The sequence below is a fragment of the Lipophrys pholis genome (genome assembly GCF_963383615.2).
Source record: "Lipophrys pholis genome assembly, chromosome: 5".
Taxonomy (NCBI): Eukaryota; Metazoa; Chordata; class Actinopteri; order Blenniiformes; family Blenniidae; genus Lipophrys; species Lipophrys pholis.
This window is the reverse complement of record NC_137628.1, coordinates 5365038-5382471: the sequence shown is the minus strand read 5'-3', so window position 1 is coordinate 5382471 and position 17434 is coordinate 5365038. Positions and strand designations below refer to the sequence as shown.

General features: G+C 43.2%; 1 protein-coding gene across 1 annotated transcript in view; it reads right to left on the bottom strand.

Annotated features, from left to right (window-relative positions):
• The window catches only part of xylt1 (xylosyltransferase I), a 95450-nt gene that overhangs the window by 17003 nt on the left and 61013 nt on the right, over positions 1–17434 (bottom strand). The window contains exons 3-8 of the mRNA XM_080462730.1: positions 17214–17386; positions 15734–15936; positions 11688–11768; positions 9549–9765; positions 8983–9159; positions 1744–2009 (exon numbers count right to left, since the gene is read on the bottom strand). Of these exons, the coding sequence (XP_080318856.1) occupies positions 1744–2009; positions 8983–9159; positions 9549–9765; positions 11688–11768; positions 15734–15936; positions 17214–17386 (1117 nt within the window). The remainder of the gene's footprint in view (positions 1–1743; positions 2010–8982; positions 9160–9548; positions 9766–11687; positions 11769–15733; positions 15937–17213; positions 17387–17434) is intronic.

Below are 17434 nucleotides of genomic sequence, written 5' to 3'. Positions count from 1 at the left end.
TTTCTGATGTGGACTTATGTTTTTAAACTAATGATGTCTTACTTTTTCAAAGGAGCTCTGTCTCTTTATGTGTAAAAATACATTGCTATACATCCTAGGTCACTCAATGTTTGCAAATAATTAACTTATTATAATAAGGCGTCTAAATGGGAGACGTCCATCTGGGAAAAAAAATTAATAGCGTCTATATGGGATGAAACTGATTTGGAGTTGTTCCAGGGTGAGCCTTGCTGAAACGTGTCTTTGGGGGCTGGCTTCTGCTGAACGCCACCCACCCCGCCCCCCCCGGCCTGGTCTGCCTAAGGAGCTTGGCGCCTGGGGTGCCCGTGTGGTCTGGCATGCATCACCTGGCTCCGTTATCCAGGTTTCCCACGCATGTGTCTCATAAGCATGCTTCTCCTGGCTGAGACACCTTCCATCAGGGTGTCTGAACTCCTTTCAACTAGATTTTAGGAGGCGACAATCCCAGAAAACTAAATCTTTTAAAGATCTGGAAATTGGTCCTTCAATCCAGTCAAACCACCAAGCAGATTGTAAACATATAAATTTGCTCTTGCAGACCCACGGACCTTGTGTTTGACACCCCTGATCTGAAGTATCTCTCTACAAATGCGATTGCACACACCATGAATAAGTACATACATGTTCCATTGTGTAAATATGTACATTTACCATAGGACATCATTTCAACAATGCTGCATCACAAGTTAAAAACAAGAATTGTATGATGCATTTATTTACTTTTCTTTTGCTGTTTGCTGTAGAATATTATTCCTGGACAGAGGGTGTGGCCTATGCCACACAGCAAGCATGCCACACTATCAGCCAGTTCGCCTCATGATTTTTAAAACTTGGTAAAGTGGCTGACGACCGACAGAAAGCTTCAGATTGTCTCCATAATTTGTTTAAACAACTTCCCCCTCACGCTGTTTTCCATTTAGTTTTCCTTTATCTCGTCTCGTATGGGGAGAAGTAATTTTAATGTTTGTTGATGTCATTAAGATTCCCATAAAAATGTGATCTGAGGGCACATTTACTGTCGTAGGTGTTTTATTTATCTCGGGTTTCGAGGTAAAGTGCACTGCAAAAGAGGGAGACAAATAAGCAATTTAAACCTCAGTTATCTGTTTGGCATCAGCGTTTTTAATTTGTCTGTGTTTTTGCCCTCTTTGCTTGTTTCTCCCTGCACAGACACACTAAAGTCAAACTTCAACGCTCTAATATGAGACGATACTAAAACAGGAGCTGCTGAAAGCCCTAACCAGAGTACGTGGAACTAAAACGTTCCATTTGCACATTAAATATGAAATCATCTTGTGGGTTTCCGTTTTCATTTGCACTACATATGTTAACAGCCCTCTGGAAGTCATTCCCACTAATAATACACCAGCCTGCGGGCCGACTCTCTGGGTTCGGACCCACGTCGCCTCATCACTGACTGGACTATTATCTTGTGTTGCATAATGAATAGCATTACCCAGTTTCCATGTGGTGCTCTTCATTGTTCTCCAGTTTCTATGACATTTGATCTAAGCTCGATGACACAGAAAGAAAGAAACAAAAGACTCTCGTGTTGTGGTTTCAAACGTTAACATGGGCGTGACTCGCTTTTAGTGTTATAGATGAACTACCTGTGCGTGGAGGCGCAGGTGTGCGATGGAAAATGGGACGTTTGTGTGGACGAGATGCATCACGTATTTGAATGTACATGGGGATCGTGTGTCCTTTGTTTAGCCACCCCACCTGCAGCTGTGATCCTTGGGGTTCCCCTGCAGCGAGGCGGCCGCCCTGGCCAGGCCCAGGCGGGAGAAGGAGTGGTAGTAGGTGAGCCGCGTGTCCGACAGGCTGGCCACGCCGTCCGGCTCATCGTACACGTTCTCCCAGTAGGAGTTTAGCGCCGGCGTCCCCTGTGGCAACGGTCCAAACAGGTACGCCTCCAGCTGGTTCACGATCTCCTGGTTCACGCTGGCTTCAAACTTCCTCGCAAAGAAGGTGGGACGGACCGTTTGCTGCAGAGTTGGACGGAGGAAGGCAGAGATTAGATAAAAAGAAGAAAGAAAGGAGAAGATTTAAGAAACGCTCACGTGTCAGAACGTGCGTGGACCGGAGGTGACTGAACTTAGATAAAAATAAGTTAAAAAAAAAGAAAAGTTTGTGCATTATTGTAAGCATTAAATTAAAGTTCCTCTCTTCTCGATCTCCCTCTTTAATCCTTTTGCAGCACAAATAGTATCAGTGACTCTCAACCTCCAGGTCAGGATGCCACAAAGGGGCGACGAGATTAACGGCAGGACAAATGGTGAAGGACAGAAAACCAAATCTACCGTATCAGTCCGAATGTAAGCGTGGGAATGAGTGAAGGAGTGGAGTCTTATTATCTTGTGCTGAGTCCTAACAGCAGAAACTGGAGGAACATGCTGGCAGCCAGCAACTGGCTGGATGTTTTTTTTTTTTTTTTTCTTCCCACAAGGCTTTAAAAGCAGCATGTGAAACGCTTTGGAAAGCAGTTAGCACTATGGGAGGAGCAGGTGGAACCAGAGCATGAGAGCAGGCTGAGGACGCAGGAGACTGAAGACTGTACAGACAACTGCGGTTAATTGGCGACGCTAATTTGCCCCTATAGGTGTGTGTCAGTGTGTGTGGTAGTCGCATGTGTGGGCACTGATGTAAATGGACTTCACTCACATATTCTGATGTGGACTTTTCACCACTTTCAAAGCGCTTTACACTGTCAGTCATATTCACTCACACTGCGAGGTTCACCTCTTTCCAGCTTTCTAAGAGACATTAGTTCACGCAGCTCTCCCTGCAGCGACACGCGGCTTTATTCTACCGTTTTCCACATAATAAATAGGCTCGTACCCAAGACCTGTAAACAATCTTTGATATGTAAAATTGCCCATTTTTCTTTTCTTTCCCCCCCAAGAAAAAAGAAAAGTAGAAAAAAAAAGAACAATTATTCTTGTATATATTATTATGCCTTCTTTCGCTTTAACATTTGCATTCCGGCTTCAGTAAAAGGCCTCAGGGCTAAAAAAAATAAATAAATCAAAAATCTAACAGAACAAGGAAAATAATAAGATCAAACTCGCTGTTCTTTTGTGGTATGTGACACCAAAACTTTAGCAGTAGATCTTTCAAGTCCTGTAAACTTGTGAGGTGGATTGCTCTCATTCCAGCAAATTCCCCAACAGCCCAGTAAGAGAGGTCTTAAAAAGGTTAATCACATTACCACGCAATTGCTATTGACGAAAGGATTTTGGGTGCGTCACTTGAGTTGCGCGTCGCTCAGGCCATTAGTGTCAGATACCTTCATTACAGGAACTACAGTCAATAACAGCAGCCAAGGGTAATTGACCAGGAAAGGCCAAAAAGGTGGCAGAAGCTCGTGTGACGTGTGAACTGAAGCAGCAGCAGTGCCATTTGGACAGACTTGTCCTTTTCTACATCTTTCTGATGACACTCTTCATCTCTCTTTCTCGCCAACTCTTTCATTTGCTGCTCTGTCTGGCCTCCTCCACTTCATCCCTGGCTTTTTCTTTTTCCACTTTTGGTCCCATTTCACACAGTTTCTCGTGCGGCTGATGGTGCATCATGAACTCTCGCACCTCCACAGCTTGGCCTCCACACAAAGACATCGCTTCAGCCCCAGACACCAAAGTATTTATCAATAGCGGCCCGGCACCTGACACATGAGTGTGACCTGCTTTTAAAAAGGAGGGTGGGGGGGGGGGACCTAATGAAGTTGTGACACATTACTTAGAGTTTAGCTCTTTCTCATGCTGCAGCAGTAACTGTGGGGAGTAGAAGTGGCTCCGCACAGTAACAGATGCATTCACCCTCGCAGATCAGCTGCGTTTGTATTCCAGATCATCTGAAAGTCTGTCACAGAAAACGACCAAGATGTGATTCCGAGCTGCATCAGAGATAATGTTGAGTACAGCAATATGATACAAACACTTACGTTACTTTTTCTCTCCTCGCGGCACAAAACCTAATTGGCTGATCACAAAATTTCACAGTATTAATCACAATAATTCACATTTTGCTTTTTTGGTTTAAAATTGTTGTGTTTGCATGTTGATAACGATAAATTGGCGACATATAGTGCAGCTCTAATGTCAAAATGAAGGGCTTCTCACAACAATACCCAAATAAACACTCAATATATGTACTTTTTTTAAAAGACTCGTTTACATTTCAGCCTTCCTTTTAACAATTTTGTTTTATAACCCATAAGGAAGTGATCATATATATTCGCCACAGCATATTTCTCTCTTTAAAAGTTTTTCTTTTCTGAAAGTAACACACTTTTTCCAGGACATGGATTGTACAATATGAAACAACTGGAGCTTTTTCAAAAAAAAAAATCTAAAGCCTTTTTTAAGACATGTAGTGAGGATTTTAACTTTTTTTTTTTCATAGCTAAAAGTGGTAAAATATTATGTAATTTTGGTTCATTTTGTGCAAATCATCGAGCAGGGGTGTCAAACAAAAGGCCCGAGGGCCAAAACTGGCCCACAAGCAGCTCCGATACGGCCAAACCACCGAATGGTAAACAATTCAAAGAAAACATTTTTTTAAAATGTAGCAGACACGACACAACACTGAGACCCTGGTTTGATAGCAATGAGGTCGCTGTCAGGGTGAGTTGGTGAAAACATGCATAATGCAACAGCTATATAGGTTTTTGGGACATTTCACTGTATTTTGCACCAGAAGGTTTCATTAAAATTGGCTTTATGCTGAGATTGTAGTCCTTTTCAGTAGTAATTGTTTGGTTTTCGCAAGAATATAGACTTTTTCATTACGTATACTCTGCACCACAACAGAAAATTCGCTTTAAAGTTTAAATCCAACGTTTATCATTGCACTATTTTACCGGTCCAACCCACTCAAGATGAACTGTGTTTGACACCCATTTCTCTTCACATGTACAATTCTGTTTTATATTAAGTTGCTTTCTGTTCTCTCTTTACACACTATTATTATTTTGTTTGCTCGTTTAAAATGCATCATTCACATGCTGTAAACTGTCGGAGGACTGTGTGTAAAGACGTGGTGGCGACGTCTTCGTTTGACTCCAAACACTTTAATGTCCGAACCTGAGCGTAGGATAAGTGGCGTGTCACGTTTTACCCTCCAGGCTTCACAACTCTCAACGCCTCTATGGTGAAACTCAGAACGCCACATGTAGAAATGTAATCTGAACGGAATAATAAGACAATAACATTATTTCTGGCTGCACAGAGGGAACTGTGCATGAGGCATGGGAGTGGACATCAGGGCAGGGTGGATATACGCTCATGTGCTGGAAATCCCTCCGTGTTGCTTAGCAACAATCATATAATGTCTGCATTCCAGTCAGCAGAAATTAGAAACAAATGATTAATTGAATAAATCATCTAATAATGTTTTATTGATTTCAATCAATATTTGGAATTAGTGTTGTATAAAAGTAATGTCACACTCGGTGCCGGGCTGTTAATATCGGCACAGTATTAAATTGTGCAGAGATTCACGGTCTGAGGTGGAGTGAGTAGTGGTTTGCACGCTCACCTCACGGCGAGAAAATCCATGGATGGAGCCCCGGCCCAGAGGCCCATTGGGAGAGATTGCATGTTCTTCTTGTGTGAGCGTGTTTAAAAAAGTGATGGCCGAGGTTGGGCAAAGTGGGGAAAAAAATGGATGCAGTGCAGCAAAAAACAAAAAACCTGCAACAAATTCTCTCTCTCTCTTTTTAAATTTTTTTTTATCAGTGCACTTCAGAAAATCACTGTGTGGGAAACATCCTCATCTGCAAACTAACTTCACGTCTACTCCACTCTACTCAGGTTCAAAGGGATCACTCAATGGGATATTACGTCTCATTAGTGTCTGGACGGGCTTCTGGAAAGGCTGCTCTGTTCCCAGGGATGGGCTTCACTGATACCAGGGTGCCAACCAGACCGGGCCGCGGTGCCAAGGAGCCTCGGGTAATGTTTTGGCAGCGCAGCGCCAGAGACCGAGGCGAGACAGACGGCAGACGGGTTTGGCACAGAGAGCGCTGAGGTCAGTGCGGTGAGCGAGGGGGGGGGAAACAGGAGACACGAAGTGACTCACCGTCCTTGAAGGATATGACATGAAGTGATATTTAACTGTGGCAGAGCCTTTGTATCGCAGCTTTTTACTGTTTGGGAGCGCATTAGAAGTCAAACAGCAACACCGCCGGTCTCTGGGGTCTCGCGGTCGCCGCGACTCACTCAGGCTGCTTTTGAAAAGAGAGCTAACCCTCTTCTCCCATCGCAGACCAGAGGCAAAGCGGATATAATTACATCGACTGTGACTTTTTTTTTTTTCTCTCTCTCCCCTTTTCTCTCTTTCAGGGTCATACTAATAGAGACATAATTTTGCACGTATTGATTGTGAAAGCTGCGGGAACGCACTGAATGTAGAGGCAGGGAGGACAGACCTTGAGGGCTGAGAATTTACAGATTGACTGCTGCTGATTTCCCTGTGTGTGTGTGTGTGTGTGTGTGTGTGTGTGTGTGTGTGTGTGTGTGTGTGTGTGTGTGTGTGTGTGTGTGTGTGTGTGTGTGTGTGTGTGTGTGTGTGTGTGTGTGTGCGCGTGTGTGTGTGTGTGTGTGCGTTGCAAATACCTGCAAAAATAGTTGCATTCATATCATGTTTGTTTGTTTGAAGGTTCGCCTGTCTGATGAAGCATGACTGCACGACCTTCCTTTAGCCTTTTATCACTTTTCTTCATATATTCTGTCAAGACTGGAATCCCGATTGTTTCCGTCACAAGCAGCTCGTTGTTGGTAAAGCTGGTCAAGTTAACACCCGGTGGAAATAAAAGGGAATATCACACGGGGCTTTATGCAGCCTGCTGTCCACGCGTCTGCTTTTTTTCTACCAAGGATGAACCGAGTTCCTTTCTGTCACAGGGATTTTAAATTTGGTTCCCCACATTGAAGGTACACATTGACTTAACCTGATGCAACACCAATTGGGATTATTTACTATAGATCAAGATACAGTATTACACAAAATTTTAATCACAGAAAAACTTAACTTCTTAACTTTGTACCCATAGGGAACATTACGACAGATCTGCTGGTAAAGACCACTGAAATGGCAAAAAAAACAACCCACTGAAAACATTCATATTTCAAATCCGAGTTGAAGATGACAACAACTTGCAATCTTTAACTTATTTTTCCTTCTCGGCTGGATTTCTGTGCATAATTGTTCTACAGCAGGGGCGTCAAAAAGAAGGCTCGTGGGCCAAAACTGGCTCACAAGACAATCTGGCTAAACCACCAAGACTATTGTGAGGATTTCATAGAAAAATTTAATGTTTTTTAAACAAATTTCTTAAAGAGTAGCAGACACGGTACAACACTGAGACCCGAGCTGAGATATAAGAGATGCTGCGATATAAAGCAAACTAGCATTGGCCTCAAAGTCATGCTGGCAGGGTGAGACTGCAAAAACATGCATGATGCAACATCTATAGGAGAAGCTTTCTTTTTTTTTTTTTGGGACATTTCACTGTATTTTGCACCAGAACGTTTCATCAGAATTGCCTTTCATGTTGAAATTGTAGTAATTTTCAGTAGCAATTGTGAAAATATAGACATTTTCATCACATATACTCAACCAAGAAAAACTATAAATGTAAAGGTTATTATGGCACTGTTTTACTGGTCTGGCCCACTCAAGATAAAATTGGCTTGTATGTGGCCTCTGAACAAAAATGAGTTTGACACCCATGATCCCCGCGATAGACGAGCAGGTTTTGTAACGGCTTGTACATGGTCCTATAATGTTCTTCTAAGTTACAGAATAAAATACATATTTAACACTTTTACCCACATCTTACTGCTATTTTCTATGATTTTCAATCAACCCCACACTGCCATCACACTCACCCCTGCTAAGGTTTCCTGCTTTCATTACAAATCTATACACATCTATACACAAACATACATTTGACATGATGATCATGAGTTTAAAATTAAGGTTTGTATATCTTGTTTTTATATCTCCTGATTTATTGTTTGTATTCTTTTCTTTTGCTTCTCTTTTTACTGTCCACTTGTTGCTGCACCAATGAAAATGTCTCCATTGTAAGACAAATAATGGATTATGTTATGTTATGTTATGTTTTATCATGTTATGTTATGTTATGTTATGTTATGTTATGTTATGTTATGTTATGTTATCAACAGCTGTCTTTGGAGACATTTGAAAGAAAGAGCATTGTTTTCATAGTGGACTATCAAAACAAATATGGGAATGGAAAACCTGAGTATATTTCATTAAAAAAACAATCCCTTCAAAAATGATAAGAAAATGAAATATTGAAACACATAAATCATCGTCTGGACGCTGAGGAATGCTTTGAGCATGTTGTCGACCTTAACACACGAGCTGTAATGTTCAGGGCGCATAATTATAATCTTCCACCTTATGTCCAAATAAAGTTTGAACATCCTCAGGGGTTGCTGGGATTTTTGTTAAAAATAACGCAAGAACAAATAAAAAAAAAAGTAGATGTGTTTCTGTAAAAGGGCTTAGTTTATGGAATAACCCGGACGATAGTTAAAAAACCGACTGTGATTAAAACATTTAAAAGCTTAAGCTCATTACTCTTGACAAATATCGAGCTCAGGAATCACAAAATTAAAATTACTTCAAAGGACAGTTTAAATTTGTTTGTTTTTTAAGGAATGGCAAAGAAAAACAAGCAATTATCAGTTTTGAGAATTACTTGTTTCTGCTGTGTTGCTTTATTTGTAGAAGCTTTACTTGTATTATGTACAGGGTTAGACAAAACCCCAGCCTAAACCCTTCCGTCACAAATTATAGGAAGGATGTTGTCACATTGAAAACATAAGTTTGCTTTGTTTTCCTTTTCTCTTTTGTTGCATCATGTATTTTGATTGAGCGAATAAACAGATGGACAGATGTCGTTACTTTCGGGGAGTTATCCGTTACCTGGAAGCGGTGGAAGTCCGCAGGCTTGAAGTCGTTGGGCGAGCAGCCGCACCAGTCCACGATGTGCTTGTATTGGCACTTGCAGCCCAGCTTGCGGTTCCAGTTGGTGATGCGCAGGTTGTTATCCACCATGCTCTCACAGTGCGCGCTGTTCTCCAGCACAGTGTGGAAGAACGACTGGGAAGCGAGGAGCAGGGATGGATATGCAGCAGGGAGGAGGAAGAGGAGGAGGAGGAGGGTTGGGGGGGGTCGAAGACAGAGAGAGGAAATTAGAGGACTGTATACCTTTTATTTTCTACGGCATCTAATTCAGGGGAGGAAATAGAGCCGGGGCTGCGAGGGCAGATTCACAGTAACTCATGATATACATTCAATTTCCCCGCAGAGATCATTCAATTTTCATCCAATACTTGTACACGGCCGGAAAGTCGGCCTTTACATCTTCACTTTATGATTTTATGTCACCCCTGCACGGCTGACAATAGAGAACAGTGTCTCCGGGTTCTAGAAGCAATGCAAGGGAAATACCAAGTCCAATGCTGAGAAGCGGCGTGCGGGCTCCTTACCTCGGCGGGCAGCAGAGTGTAGGCGTAGAAGCGCTTCATGTTGGTGACCAGATCGTCCTTGGAGTTGATTACATATTCAACGAACACGCGGTTGAGGAGGAACCAGTCGGAGCCGCCGTCCACGGAGATGCCTTCCGGGATTTTACGGTCGCCCAGCCGCCACATGTGGGTGTCGCACTCAAAGAAGAGGCGGTCCAGACCCTGCTTACGGATGAACCTAATGAACACACACACACACACACACACACACACACACACACACACACACACACACACACACACACACACACACACACACACACTTGTGAATTCATTTCTGAGTCTAAAAATACTCAAATAAAGGTGAACTGGTTTTTTCTTTTTTTAAAGGGATGTCATTTCCATAAAAACAAGACCTTTTATTGTGGTTATACATAATAAGCATTTCATTTGTATTTTCCACCAATTTCTATCTCCCTGTGGACAGAATATTTCTATTCTCACAGAAAACAACAGATTTTTTAGAGGCTCGTAATAAAATGTTCAAGATACTTAATTTTTTAGCTTTAAACGACATCAACAACTGATTATTGGAGAAATGACCTGCATGGTGATGTAGCGGTTTGCCCTCTTGTCTCACAGTGAGAAATCCCTGGTTTGATTCCGGGCTCAGGGGAGTTTGCATGTTCTCCCTTTGATGCTGCTGTTACTGCAGTGAGTTGAGCTGGATCCTCAAAACTTTTATTTGAAAGCTTTAGAATATTTTTTGTGTTGTCACCCTCAGTCATGGTGTTATTCTTAGGCCTTGTTTAAACAGCGTTACACGGGAAAAGCCATCGTTCATGCATGTTTGTTTCAGAAACGTTTCGCGTTTACACTGCAAACTTTTTGAAAACAATGTACTTTTCATGTTGGGCCACTAGTGGGTGCTGTTGATGGTTGTAATAAAACCACACATGTGGTGGACAGAACAATACGCGATAAATAATAACAACGAGAGCACACGGACATTCTTATGGACAAATGACCAAGTTGGATTGATATTACAGTGACTGTCAACTATAAAACTACCAAGACCCAGGAGAATATGAACTGGGAGTCATGACACTCTGGAGGGAACTTTGTTCTTATTGTCCATCTACTGAGCATGTGCAGAACAACTAGTTACTACAGCCGTGGTTTACATGCACAGGATCAGCGTTTCCTCTGTCTACAAGGAGACGAAGCCCGAGCGTTTTCAGAAAGTTGCATTTTCGCCCGGCGACATGGAGACGGAGTTTGGGTGTTTTCAAAAAGTTGCGTTTTCAGTGGCTCCGTGCTTTGTTGTTGTGTAAACGAACACCCAAAACACACCAAAAGGTTTAGCATTTTAACTTGACCACATGTAAATCTCTCTTCTATAAAGAATACTTCTGATGCTCTTCGGCATTATGGCGGAATTTGTTCTTTAGCTCGGCCATGAATTAGGGTTTTTACACTTGTCAGCGTACGCTGAACGGAAAGGGGAGATCGGTTACTACTGTGAGCATGTGGAGTATGAGAAGGAGGGAGTCAAATTCAGGTCACAGACGTCAGGCTGTTGCCTCTCGTCTCGAAAAGGTGGCAAAGGCTGTTGACGTGATGAACTCCAGAAATGCAAAGAGGCGCATTCAAATTGAAGCATTTGCCGTGCATCACCGGTGAATTACCAAGGTGATCATTGGTGATGATGAGCGGTTTAAATCAGGAACAAAACGGCTCCACTCTCATCACACAGCAGTGAATAAAACACTGTGACTGCACACACAAAAAAGGTACTGCTGAGTCACGCTGAGTCATGCTTCCGTGCTGGATGGGTTTTTCATGTGCTTTGGGGTATTTTTGCCCACAGTGACGGGTGATGACTGGTTTGCCGCCGGGGGCAGAAAGCAAGGGGGCGGCAGGACGGCGTGACCTGACCAGCTCACCCCACCAGCTCACCCCACCAAGGTTAATTAACGAAGCCGCAGATGGGAGCTAATTGTATTATGATTCAGTGACCGCGCCGCGCCGGTAGGAGGCCGCTGCATGTGCTCGTGGGTTATTTCTGTGTGTGCGTGAGGGAGGAGGGTGGAGAGAGAGGAACACAGATGGACAGAAACGGTGCACGGAGAGCTGTCGTCGCTGGCGTGTGCGTCGTACCTCGCGTTGTCCCTGCCGTGGGACTTGATGAAGTTCATGTCTCTGTATTTGGACAAGAAGGCCACCAGCTGGTTATTAGTCCTGAAATAGAAGAAAAAAACACTCTATAAAATATGTAAAACAGCATTTTGGTCCACTGCAGTGGCTTACAATGTGCTGTATAGATACAGTTGATTTATTGATTGATGCGAACAATGACATCAGATTAAACTTTTAACTCGATTTCACCAATATTTAAATATTCAGATATTTTCTGCAGATAAAAATAATGTCCAAGAATACCATACAGGGGAACAGGGCTCAGTTACCATGACAAAGGCTCTTCCAAAATGCTAAAACTTTACTAAGAATCAACCACAAAAGTTGAATCTCAAACACAAAGTCGTCGTCTTTACAGTTCCCAGTTCCAAGTTTAACGTTTTCACTTCACAGTTAGAAGCTGACATACTAAACCAGAACTGATTCCCACAAAATTAAATCTTACTTAACTGAGATTGAAGGTGAGCAAAAAAAAAAAAAAAAAATCCCCTTTTGCAGATGCATAAGTAGCAGCTTCTGCACCATTTTGCATGATGAATCTCAGATGTTCAACTGGACATCATCAGGAAACACTGACATTAAAAATCTCATTTTCAGGTACTTTACATAACACCAGAAATCAAATGAAGGCTCCAATCAGGATCACTTTCTCAGTTCCTCCTAGCCCTTAAAGCTATTTAGTTTTATACAAAACATTGTGCTTTCCATGATTTTGATGAATGGCTTCATGCTGCTCCTACATTGTAGAGCAGTCTTCTCCCACACACACAGGCCAGACGGGCTAAAAGCTTTGCTCTGCAGGCTCGGCCCCAGTCAATGCTCCGAACATTTCATCTGTGGAGGAGCCTTTCATGATGGCTCGGTTTGGCTTTCTAAAAGAGCAGCGAGGCTCAAGGATCAGTGGGGGGAGGGACAAGCGCATATTAATGTCATTTTCTCTTCAAGGAGCAATTTCACAGCCTGGGGGGCTTATCTTAGGAGGTCCTGAGCCATAAAGCCTAACTGATGATGTGCTGTACAGACACATGCAGCCCTCACTGTCTCTACTAACTCCCCATGACACACACACAGACACACACACACACACACACACACACACACACACAGAAAATTTGTGTCAAGCTCTAAATTTGCCACCTGAGTAGTCACCCACCCAGCTGGGTCGAGGTTGCTTACTGTCAGCCCTGTGGCTGCCTTTACACACACACACACACACACACACACACACACACACACACACACACACACACACACACACACACACACACACACACACACACACACACACACACACACACACACACACACACACACACACACACACACACACACACACACACAGGAACTTTACGCCGTCGTTTCAAAGTGTATTGTCTTTCTCTAATATTCATAATTTATCCCAGCGATTTTCCTAATTCTATTTCAGGGAGTTTAAGAGCACGAAGCAATATAGCGACAGCAACACTCAAAGAACTTTCTGGAGACAGCTGATGAATGGTTGATGTGTCTCTCATCTGTCTAACAGCAGTAAATTGAAAATCCCTCCAGAGCTTTTCAGCCACATCTTGGATGAGTTGGTTTAGTCGTGCGAGTTACAAAGGTTTTTTTTTTCTTTCTTTTAAACCACAGGAAATGACACATATCACTTAAGTAACAAAGAAACAAAAATATATGAGATGCAACACTTTTGTTTTTCAAAACAGAGATGACAAAGTGAAACAGATTAGAAGACACAATGCCTGCAGCCAGTCATTGCCTCACCAAGCTCCGACTGCTCAAAAGCTGTTGTAAAGTCAATGAAAGAGGCTTTAAAGAAAAGAAAACAAGGTAAAAAAAAAAAAAGAAAGAAAAGAAAATGCATGGAGACTGTGCAGATGAAAGCTGGGAAACAGGGGGCTGTACTTTTCTGACAAAGCAACCGTGTAACTCATCCTGTGGCCTTTCTGGACACACACATCCACACACGGTGGATCCCTGTGGACACCCAGCCCCTCCGCTGGTGTGACGGGCTCTGGGATTGCCTTTGAGAGCCATCCATGCGGCAGGACAGACATTATCAGGGAATTAGAGGGGAAATAATGCTTGTCTCCAGTCCGACTGATAACAACAGCAATAGTCAGAGCAGCAGAGGGCAGGGGAGCCCCCCGCATTCCTGCCTGCAACAACGCAGCACAGTCACAATGGGGAGATGAGCACCATTGTGAGAGCAAAATGATTGCATCTTAAGGAAATGTTAGTGCAGGCTGGACAGTTTCAGCTCGACAGACTTAATAGGATCAATCTAAGTAATGTGTTATGGCAAACAAATTACAAGAGTAACTCATGTGGTTGTAGGGTTTTGCAGTCTGGCGGGAGAGAGAGAGAGACATCTGCTTATTTCAACACGTTTCTGTGTGCCGCTAAGTCCATAATGATAATGTAATGCTGATGTGTTTATTCCTGGGGAAGAATGTCTTTCTCTGCCGGATTCCCTTCCTAAAGAGATCAGAAAGGATTGTCAGCTGAAAAACTGCTGAATGGGTCTCGGTTTGTTGCTTGAGGACACTTGAGTGGGACGGGCGCTCGCTCTCGGGGGCTTCAACCCGGACCTGCCACTTTAAAGTTCCACTCTGCAAATACACACTTGGTCAAATCCAAGCTGTGGTTACAAATGCACTTGCTAAGCAAAAATGCAAGAGTGCAATTTGCATATTTTCATATTGCATGGATCGAAAACATGCCCCCCCGTACCCCCCCCAAACCCACCCCCACCCCTGTTTCCGTTCCCTAACTGCTTATTCTTGCTCCTTCGTCTCTCACTGGCATTTCTGCCTCTCGGCTCCTTCTTTCGCTCCATCAATCGTTTCGTTTCCCAACAGATGGAGCTTAAAACCTCCACTGTCAGCCCTTTTCTCAACAACATCACCCTCATGCAAATGAGGAGGCAAAAAGAGAGGAAGAAAACAGTGTCTCGGCAAGTGCACTCCCAAATACCTTTAATCAAGCATTGACAGAGACACAGGCAGTCGAGCAGGCGCACACACAGGGAAATACACACAACTGCACACACACACACACACACACACACACACACACACACACACACACACACACACACACTCCCAACATATACACTTCAACATGGTGCAGCAGCTCTCACACGCTAAGGAAAAAACACACGTAGACGTATTATTCATCTAAAACGCTGAGAACAACAAACGCGGTGAGATTGAACCCGCCCACCTACAAAATACACGTTTACACCATTTGCATGTCGGCTCCAGCTGCAGAGGCATCGCATCCAGCTTCCTCTCACCCACTGGCCATTACGGCTTGTATAGATTCAACTGGTGGACATCTGGCTGTGTAGAAGAGATAACTCTCCCCTTAATAGGAGGACTTTAATTGGCTGCTGCAGAGCTGCATCAAAAACCCAGCAGACCCTCGACTCCCAGGACGATAAAAAAAACATCCAACTAACAAAATTTTCTGTGTCAGTGGGCTATTTCCACAACTTCATGTCCAGTTCATGTGGATTTTGTTGCCTTTAATTACACTTTGCCTGCTTTTAATGGGGGTGGGGCGGGGGTGGAGGGGAGGGGACTCTCGGCCCGTACAGTACACAACAGGCCTGCAGAGTCGATACGTATTGACCCCGGGCAATTAAATTGCAATCAGTTCAGCATGTAACCCATTCGATGGAGTGAGAGGAAGGAAGCAGGCACTTGGAAGAGGAGGTGTGAATGAATAGCGTTTAAGAAAGCGGAGGTTTTACTCCATTGATCTGTTTGGTTTGGAGTGACTGTATTTAAAGCGCACTGTTAGCCACAAGCGCTCCGGCTAGCATGGATTGGATTTCTTCCATATTGGCCGAGGAGGTGACTATTGTGGCGACGGCATCCTGACAGAGAAAACAATGTCCAATATACTGACCGTTAGTCTATATTGAATGTCTGCAGACATCGCAGTTTCTTTCAGGCCATTTTTCCACCTTCTTTCTAGAGAATTCTAAGGACCTGGTCTGATACCTGATGGGGTAGTCGGCAGCACTGAGGTTGATGAAGAAATCCCAGCTCCAGTCCCGCATGGCCAGCAGGTCGGCCATGCTGCGCAGATACATGGTCAGCAAACTGGCTCCGCCCCAGATGGTGGCCATCCGCCACGGTGTCACTCTAACGTTGGGATACTTGGCAGCCAGGACCTGGATCTGCCTGTGCAGGTAGTTGGAGCGCTGCAATGCAGACAAGGAACAAAGATATATTTACATATTGCATGTTAACTGCTGAATTAATCATTGCTAAAAGCTCCACCAGCATGTTAAACCTGCATCTATTGTAATAATATTTTAATTATTTGTCATTTTGAATGTACCGAAGCCAATTGCATGATTACATTATTGAAGCAGCTTTAAAAAAAAGTCTGACACTATTAACTGTAGCCAATAATCTAATAATTACATAGAGAGAATAGAATTTCTTAGAAGTAAAATATTTGTGTGCAGTTTGTTCATCAAAAGGAGGTATGCTCGATAACACAGGTTACACATTCATTCATTCAGGAAACAAATTATGCAGCACACTCTCTCCATTCTAGTTGTGGATTGTTTTATGATTGTATTGCACTATTAGCAAGTTATTAAAGTATGTAAAATGGCCAAAATGATTACCTTATTACAGATCTCTAAATTATAAGTGAAATTAAAGAAAGGAATATGTGAAATCTGTAAGCAGCCAGGATCTTTAAAGCCCTGCTTACACAACAGTGTATAAAGGGAAAATGCATAATTTTTGCATTTTTGTTTCCAAAAAGTTTTTCTTTTACAAGCCAGTGTTTTGAAAGCGAAACAGCACAAACACTGAAAACAATGCAGTTAGCATTCCAGGCCACTAGTGGGGGCTGTTGTTTGTTTTTGCAATGAAACTACACACAATAGTTAATAGTTAAATCATTAAATTGAGAGTACGCAGACATTCATATGGACAGACAGTTGTATTGTTATTATGGTGACTTTCAAAATAAAACTGCCAAGTCCCAGAAGAATATGGTCTTGGAGTCATGACACTTTGGAAGCAAACATTGTTCTTATTGTCCATCTACTGAGCATGTGCAGAAGAACTATTTAATACGGCCATGGTGTGCACGCACAGTAGCCGCGTTTCCAGCCAAGTGTTTTCAGAAATTTGCGTTTTCCTCAAAAGTTAATACTTATGACCCGTTTTCAAAAAGTTGAGTTTTCAGTGGCTCCGAGCACCATTTTCATATAAACCCTACCCCAAAACACAATAAAGGTTTTGCGTTTTCACATGAAAACGTTGTAAACAGGGCCGAGGTCTTCCCCCCTGACGCCCAGATTTCTCCAGTTACTGTGCAGCAGCAGGCCCACAATGCACCAGTGCATCACAGGCAGTGGCGGATTTTGCTCTGGGCGAAGTGGGGAACAGCCCAGGGCGTAAATTAAACAGGGACGCACCGTGCATCAGCTCAGATCAGGATATATCTGTGGCTCACCTGATCCACATGTATGTAATAGTAATGGGAAGTGTGGTAGATGGCTTTGAAGAGGCGCTGGAACTGGCGGGACGCCCGTCCGTGGACAACCAGGACAAACGCAATCCTCACTGGTTTTGATGGAAAGTTCTCAGCAGAGTCCTCGTCCCACTGGATGTTCACGTTGGCTTTACCTGTGGAGACATAAAGTCCAAATCTGAACCGGCCGAACCAGAAAAGTC